Source organism: Hylobates moloch, unplaced genomic scaffold (assembly GCF_009828535.3).
Source record: "Hylobates moloch isolate HMO894 unplaced genomic scaffold, HMol_V3 SCAFFOLD_647, whole genome shotgun sequence".
Classification (NCBI taxonomy): Eukaryota; Metazoa; Chordata; class Mammalia; order Primates; family Hylobatidae; genus Hylobates; species Hylobates moloch.
Genome location: NW_026652922.1, coordinates 1 through 7,651, shown reverse-complemented (window position 1 = coordinate 7,651; position 7,651 = coordinate 1). Strand labels below are relative to the sequence as shown.

The 7,651-nt window shown below is 65.7% G+C and overlaps 1 protein-coding gene across 1 annotated transcript; it reads left to right on the top strand.

The window, feature by feature from the left end:
- Nucleotides 1-881: 881 nt before the first annotated feature.
- On the top strand, nucleotides 882-5,881 carry LOC116464421 (laminin subunit alpha-5-like; the record flags this gene model as incomplete). The annotated part of the gene is made up of 2 exons (XM_032147678.2): nucleotides 882-1,317; nucleotides 5,729-5,881. Coding segments are annotated over exons 1-2 (450 nt in total), but the record flags the coding sequence as incomplete, so codon positions are not given.
- Between the last annotated feature and the right edge of the window lie 1,770 nt (nucleotides 5,882-7,651).

The window sequence follows — 7,651 nt, the reverse complement described above, 5'->3', positions numbered from 1 at the left end:
GGAGGAGGGAGAGAGGGTCACATCGCCCTCCCGACTCCGCAGAGAAAGGGCCATACACCTTCTTGGGATTTGAGATTTGTAGGAGGCCAGGGCGCCAGGAAGGTGTGCAAGGAGGTGCACCCTCCAGGGACAGCTGCTAGCTCAGAACCCTCACCAGAACCGGCTGGCCAGTGCCCCACAAACCCACCCAGCCCCCCCAGGACTGTCCAGGGAACCCAGCGAGACATGAGCCCCACAGCCCATCTGGGACCATGGCAGATGGGGGGTTCCAATCGGCACTCACCCCACCCTACCACACCCCTCGGGGCTTTGGAGGCAGAGCCCCGGACCCAGCACCGCCCCCCTCCTCTAAAGGGGGTTGTGGCTGCAGGCCAGTCCCTCCTGCCCCACTTCCCTATCGGAGAGTATTTTTAAGCCCTGCTGTGGCAGGCAGGAGCCAGGCCGAGGTGAACTTGACCTGGCCGCCCCAGGAAGCAGGGGGTGCCCACCTAGGCTCCCCCTGTTCCTCTGCAGATGGTCATTCGCGGGTGCAGAGGGCACCTTCCCGGAGCCGGCAGGACGGACGCTGTCGGGGGAGGAGCGGGGGCAGCCGAGTGGTGCACCAAAGTTAGGGGAACAAAGAGTGGGCCTCTGAGCTGGGAGGAGCTGGTGGGCGCTCTGGAGGACAGGGCGCCGTGGGGAGCACGAGGGTCGCACCTGGGACCCGGAGCTACGACCTGGGCTGGGGGCGCGGCGGCGCCGTCGTCCCACGGCCTGGCCCGAGACCAGCAGGTGCCCCTTCCGGGAGGCGGCCGGGCCGGGGTCCGAAGGGTTAAGGCCGCCAGGCCGCCCCTCCCCCCCCACCCCCCGCCTCCCCGGACCTCTCCCCGGGGCTCGGGGCTCGGGCGCTCGGGCGGGCCGGGGCGGGGCCTGACGTCCGCGGGCGGAGCGAGCCCTGCCGGCCGCCTGGCTTCAGACCCGCCGGGCTCCCGCCGCGCGCGCTGTCCCTGGAGCGCGGGGACGCGGCCCGGAGCCGGGAAGATGGCGAAGCGGCTCTGCGCGGGGAGCGCACTGTGTGTTCGCGGCCCCCGGGGCACCGCGCCGCTGCTGCTGGTCGGGCTGGCGCTGCTGGGCGCGGCGCGGGCGCGGGAGGAGGCGGGCGGCGGCTTCAGCCTGCACCCGCCCTACTTCAACCTGGCCGAGGGCGCCCGCATCGCCGCCTCCGCGACCTGCGGAGAGGAGGCCCCGGCGCGCGGCTCCCCGCGCCCCACCGAGGACCTTTACTGCAAGCTGGTGGGGGGCCCTGTGGCCGGCGGCGACCCCAACCAGACCATCCAGGTGAGCGCAGGGCGGGCCGTGGGGCATCCTCCCGGGGCACTTGGACCCGGAACGCCGGCCCGACCCCAGGGGGAGCGCCGTGGCCCGGGGCGAGTCCAGGTGCGAACTCTCTGGTTCCGCATTTTGGGGGCCCAAGAAGGCACCCCGACCCGGCCGCTCCGTCTCGGCCGGGAAACTTCGCGTCCCTCCGGGAAGGCGGAATTAAAGTCCCCGGCATGGACCCGGGGGCGGCTGGGCGCCGGTCCAGTTCGGCTGCGGTGACCGGGACGGGAGGGGGGCCGGGCCCAGTCCCTGGCGGCCCCAAGTCCGGGATCCCGGGGAGGGCGGGACTTGGCCTCTGCGCCTGCTGCCGGTGGGGAGGGGGCGCAGCTCCGCCCTACCCAGGACAGGCTGGAACCTGCTGGCCTCTGGATGGGGTGGGAGGGGCCAGCCACCTGAGGCTCCCACTGGCCTCTCTCGGAGGAGTCTGGGGACTCGGCGAGACCTCCAAAGTAGGGGCGGGCCAGCTACGAAGTTTTGACTGGGGCTGGGAACACGTGGCTCCCAGGAGGGGCAGCATCTCTGCCCAGCAGGTGGTAGGGTCCGGGGGGCTTCAGTCTCCCTGGGAGATGTGGTTTCAGGCCCTGAAGACTTCCTGGGGTGCATGTCCCCTCTCCAGCAAGCCTGAAACCTGTAGGCGGGTTCTGTTGGTGGACTCCATGCATGCACACCTAACCTGGAAACCAAGGCTCTTGGGGCCCTCTAGACTCAGGTTGCGCCTGGGGTCAGCCTTGGGTGAGGAGCAGCAAAGTCAGCTCCTACGGCTCCCAACCGGCCGCTCTAGGCCCATTCCCCACCTCAGCCCCACCTTAGGGAGAGTCTAGGGGCCCTGAGGGCTCGTGTAACCTGAGCTGTCTCCTCCCTGGTACCGCCTTCCTGGAAGGAGAGGCTGGGGCAGGGGTGAGTAGCTGGAGATTTTGCCGGGTGGGGGCAGAGGGCCCTGGAGCAAGACGTTGTGGGGATGAATGGAGGAGCCTGGGCTGGGCCCGCCCCCTGCCTGCCCCACCCCCTTGGTCCTGGTGGAGGGGGAAGGAGCCTCCCCGGGCTTCTGGGCTCACCGTTCTCCCCTTAAGCCCAGCACAGTGCTCTGAGATAGGAGGTCTCAAGCCCACACTTCAGGTGGGGGACCTGAGCCCTGGAAAGCTGCTGACACCTGCTTGGAGCCCCCCAGCCAGAACAGGGTCCAGCGGGGGTTAGCTGTGGGAACCTGGGCACCTCCTGGCTGCCCCCTTATCTGGTCAACTCAGAGGGGCCGGGTCTCAGGATGGAGGCCTGTGACTGTCTCCTTGCCTGCTGCCACACCTCACCGCAGAGGGCCTGGTTGATGTCCCCAGCTGAGATTTTGCCTTTCTGGCAGGGGAGGCTCCAGGTGCCCTCTGAACCTCAGACCACCCACCCCACCGCCTGCCCGTGCTGCGTGGCTGGGGGCCACAGGCCCCCTCTTGGATCTGTCTCCTCTTGGAGGGCTTATTACCCCCGTCTCATGAGTAAAGAGCCAGCCTGTAGTCAACGTCCGTCTCCTCTGCCTCAGCTATGTGGCTTCCCTCTGTCAGCCTCAAGCTCCCTGTCTTCAAAAGGGGCACAGCGTGCTGGCCCTCCTCACCTGAGACTGTGAGCTTGGCCCGAGGAGCCTAGGAAGTGGCCACAGTTTCAGTGGCAGCTATGGGTTGTGGTGCTCCACGCCTCAGAGCCAGCTTGGATGAGAAACCAGCCGGCCTTGCCCAGCTCATGTCTAGCAATAGAGGGGAACCCTTCTCTTCCAAAGTCTCGAGCTCTGAGCAGTGAGTGCCCGCTGAGGCTGCCAGATATGTAGAAAGATCGGCTGGTAGACATGAGCTGGACGGGTATGACCTTGGACGCCTCCTTCATCTGAGAGCCGCAGGTCTGCTGACCGCCCTGGCCGCGGATTGGGCGTGTGAGAAGTCCTTGCCGGTCGGTCTGGAGTGGAGCTGCGGTCGGGGCAAGGCAGGCAGGCACAGGAGGTGCCCAGGCGCTGAAGCCGCAGCTCCATCTGAGGGGGCTCACCAAGGCTATGGGGCCTGGGGCTGGGCAGTGTGTTCTCAAGGCTGCAGGCCAGGGGCTCTCAGGGACCCTCTGCAGGGGATGCACATTAGCTGGGCATCCCAGATGGGAGTTGGGGTGAACCCTGCTGGGCAGCTGGAGCAAGCAGAGGGCAGGGGGAGGTCGTGGCCCTCACAGCCTCAGGTGGGCATCAGGGGATCCCCGGCCGGCCCAGACTGGGAAGGTGGGGACTGGGCAGCCAGGCCAGCGTGGTGACTCATTGGAAGGGGAAGTCCTTATCAGCCCCTCTGCTGTTTCCTAGCTGTGTTCTCACGGGACCCTCCTCAGTGGAGGTGGTGGGATTTCCCAGCCCTGTCCTCTGTGGCTCAGTGAGTAGCCGAATGGGGACTGGAACTGCCACCCAATAACTGGACCAATGCTGGCCCAGGCAGGGACTGGGCAGTTGCTTCCCTGACCTCCTGGAAGAGTAGAGGCTGACCCTTGACCCGCAACCTTCCACCCAGCTTCCCTCTGCTGCTCGTGTGTCTGGGAGGGTCTGGACCAGCAAGCAGCCTTCCCTGGGAGGTCCGGCTGCCCCAGCCAGAGGGCCCCGCCCACACCTACCTTCTCCAGGAGCCCCCGGCCCCACCCTGAGCAGGGCCTGTGTGTGCCATGCTGTCAGTGAACTCTTGAGTTTGGGGGTCTCCATCAAAGCTTGCAGTGCGGCCTGCGAGTAGGGGTCGTGGCGCTTAACTGAGTGTCTTCAGTTGCTCTAGCCCCATCCACGAGACTGCTTAGGTGGTGAGCTGGGGACACAGTGGGAATAAGGAGGGTGTGGACCCTGCAACTGCAGAGCTGTGGGGGACCCCGGGGAAGCCCCCAGATAATTCCAGGTCTCATACATGCAGTAAAGGAAATACAGCAGTGGCCACACTGGGGGCTGCAGAGCTGCATCTTGGGTGGTCTGGGGCAAAGTCTGAGATGGGGCAGTCCAAACACCAGGGCGGGGTCTTGGGAGCCTGTGGGAGGGGTATCGGGCGTTGCCTTGGTGCTCAGTGGAGGCAGAGGGCACACTCTGTGGGTGAGGGGGTTGGGCCCTCTGTAGGTGCTGGGCCTGGGGGTTGGGGGGAAGGGATCTCCCCAGCTCCTACCTCCTCCTCCTAGGATGAGGTCTGCCCGCCCCCGCGCCCCCGCGCCCCCGCGCCCCCACAACAGGCTGGGCGGGGTGGGGCTGCTGACTTTCTCAAACTCGGCCTCTGGGGCCTCAATCAACCCCAAGCCTGGGAGGGCGCCTTTGTGTGGACAAACAGCAGGTCTGGTTTCCTGGTGGGGGCAGCCAGGCCCCAGCTCTGCCCCCTCTCCTGGTCCCTGCCCCGGCTCCCAGCACTACCCCTCCCCTGCCAGGATGCAGGCCAGGACCCTGCTGGGAGCCTCCTCTGTTCCCCACTCACCCATGCAGGACAGGCCCCCAGCAGATGGCAGGCCCGGGACCGAAGCGGCTGCCAGGCTGTGTGTGTGGGCCATTACTCCTCACGGTGGCCCCGGGCAGGTGCAGCCTTATCCCCACTCTTCGGATGGGGACATTGAGGCTCAGCAGTTACTGTGACTTGGCCTCTTCCCAGGACTCAGAAGCAGCAGCCAGGAGGCCCAGGCCCACCTGCCGCTGTCCACACCTCCACTCTGGGGCCGGTTCCCACAGCCGCCGGAACAGCTTAATTCTGTCTCTCTGGAGACCCTAATCCGGAAGGCTGTGGGCAAGATCTGGAGGTGGGGTGGGGTCTGGCCGCCTGGATCCCCACCCTGACAGTCCTGTCTGCAGCTCCACCTTCCTCCCCCTTCCGCCCCCTGCCTTGCTGCATTTTGTCCAAGCCTTTCTGGAGCCCCTGGCAGGGCCAGCAGGGAGGGGTAGCCAGGCTTTGCCTTGCTCCTGCCCCTTTTTGCCCCCTTGGCTCTAGACACATTGATCCACCTTGCGGTTTACTGTGAGACTCCTTCTGCGGAGCCCCAGGGCTCGTTGCACTGGCACCCCCTCTGCCTAGAGCACACCCCGCCTTACCACGTAGGGCTCAGACGCCACCCCCCTAGAGAGGCCCACCGAGATTTTCCCACCCAAGGCAGATGCCCCTTTCCATCCCTGGTCTTCCTATTGTCCTTAGCGCCATGAGCAGCTCACATGAGCCACATCCCCTGAATCGGAGGAGCAGCAGGTGCTTAGTGCATGTTTGCTGAGCAAGTGGATGAGGGGCGCAGAGGCTGGGCGTGGAACCAGCTCAGTGGGACCAGGACTCGTCTCGGGGCAGGAGGGTGACTGTGGAGGAGGAAGGGGGTCCTGGCCCTTCTCGGCTATCTGACCCTCCCGTTCCCTCTGCAGGGCCAGTACTGCGACATCTGCACGGCTGCGAACAGCAACAAAGCACACCCTGCGAGCAATGCCATCGATGGCACGGAGCGCTGGTGGCAGAGCCCACCGCTGTCCCGCGGCCTGGAGTACAATGAGGTCAACGTCACCCTGGACCTGGGCCAGGTAGGGACCCTTCTTTGCCTGCTGCAGCTGCCATCTCTGTGTCTGTGGCCGTTGGGCCTACCTTGGGCCACAGGACCAGAAGGCGAGGGCTCCACCCTGAGCGAGATCTGGGGCCTGGGAGGCTGGACACGAAGGACTTGGTGGAGGGCAGTCCCCACAGGGACAAAGGCATGGCAGTGGTCACCTTTTGTTTGTGCTTTCAGCATCCCCACGACACAGGGAAAGCGGTTGCTGATAGGGGTGTTTCCAAAGGCCACAGAGTTTGGGTGGGGGGTGCTGAGTAGACAGCTTGGGGCGGGGATGGCGGAGGTGCTGTGAGCAGTGCGGTGGTACCCCCTGCATCAGGCGCCTTGCTGTTTTAGGAATTCCTGGCAGGTGCGGGAGGGGCTGCAGGAATGCAGAGGAGGCTGGCGGAAGTGGACATTCCTGGGATACCTGTGCCGAGGTGGCGGCGGCGGCTGAGGGTTAGGCGGCTGAGGGTTAGGCGGCTGAGGGTTAGGCGGGGTCGGGTGCCTGCTCTCCAGTCCCCAGCTCTGGGCTCTCCTTGGCCTTGGAGGCCCCTGCACAAGCAGGAGGCTGCAGCTGGGTGCCTCCAAGCGAAGAGTGAACCCCCCAAGGTGGGCCTGTCTGGCTGCCAGCCCTGAGCACCCCCAGATTGGGGGCGACTTGGCCTGGGTACCAGGCCTTGAGGTCCTGGCCTGTAAAATGGGCCAGTAATCCTGGTGCTTCTTGGGTCAGGGACAGTGGTGGGGCAGGTGGAGGAGGCTGGGCCTGAGAGCAGCCAGTGCCTGGAGTGGGGGCCCCAGGGCCAACCCAGAGGCCTGCATCCCAGCCGGCTCCGCCGCTGCCCCAGTCCCAGTGTGTGGCATGTGGGTCTTCACCCCTGTCTGAGCCTCTGTCCCTGCTATTGTCCCGAGAGTGTTAGAGATAGAGGAGGTCTCCCTGGAGCCTGGCTGGAGGGCTGGCCCCAAGGGGCAGACACCTTTGGCAGCCTTGGTGGCCTGCAGGCCTGGCCCGGGGGTGGGCAGGCAGTGAGGGGAGGGCTCAAGCTCCAACAAGTGGCCTGGAATTTCCGGGGGTTCCTGAACTTGCAGGGCCCTGTGGAGAAGGGCGGGGAGCTGGGGAGGGGTCGCCTGTCCTGGGCTCCCTGCCTGCCTGCCTGCCAGGCCCCTAGCCCTGACCTGGCCTGGGCCTGGGTGTGGCTTTGCCTGTTTCCCTTCATCTCACTGGGTTTCCCCGCATCTGGCTCCCCTGGAGTCTGGGGGTCCTTCATCTCTCTGGCACAGCAGCAGAGGCCCCCACCTTGGCTGTAGTGTACGTGTGAATTCTCAGCTGCTGGGGCGAGAAGCTGGGTACTGGCGAGTTCTTCTCGCCCCTCCTCCTTCGAGAAACTAGGGGGCTGGGCTGGGGGAGGGGAAATGGCCCAGTCTCCACGGTCACCCCAGGGTGGCTGCAGAGCCAGTGGGCGCAGTGCCCGACGTGCCTGGGTGGGGCAGGGAAGACGGGACTGACACTCGGACCCACAAGCGTGGGCTCCACCACCCCTTGGCTCTGGGGCTCTCTCTCAGCCTCGGTGCACATCTATGAACTGGGCTGGAAACTTCAGGCCTGAAGCCAGTTTGCTTTTAGATTGTTCTGGGCCAGAAATCAGGTTCCACCATGTGAGCATCTTGCCTCTCCCAGCCTCAGTTTCACCAACTGTAAAATGATACGGAGGGAAAAGGAACCCTTCCCACTCCATCTGGGAAGCGGTCCCTCCACCCACCCACC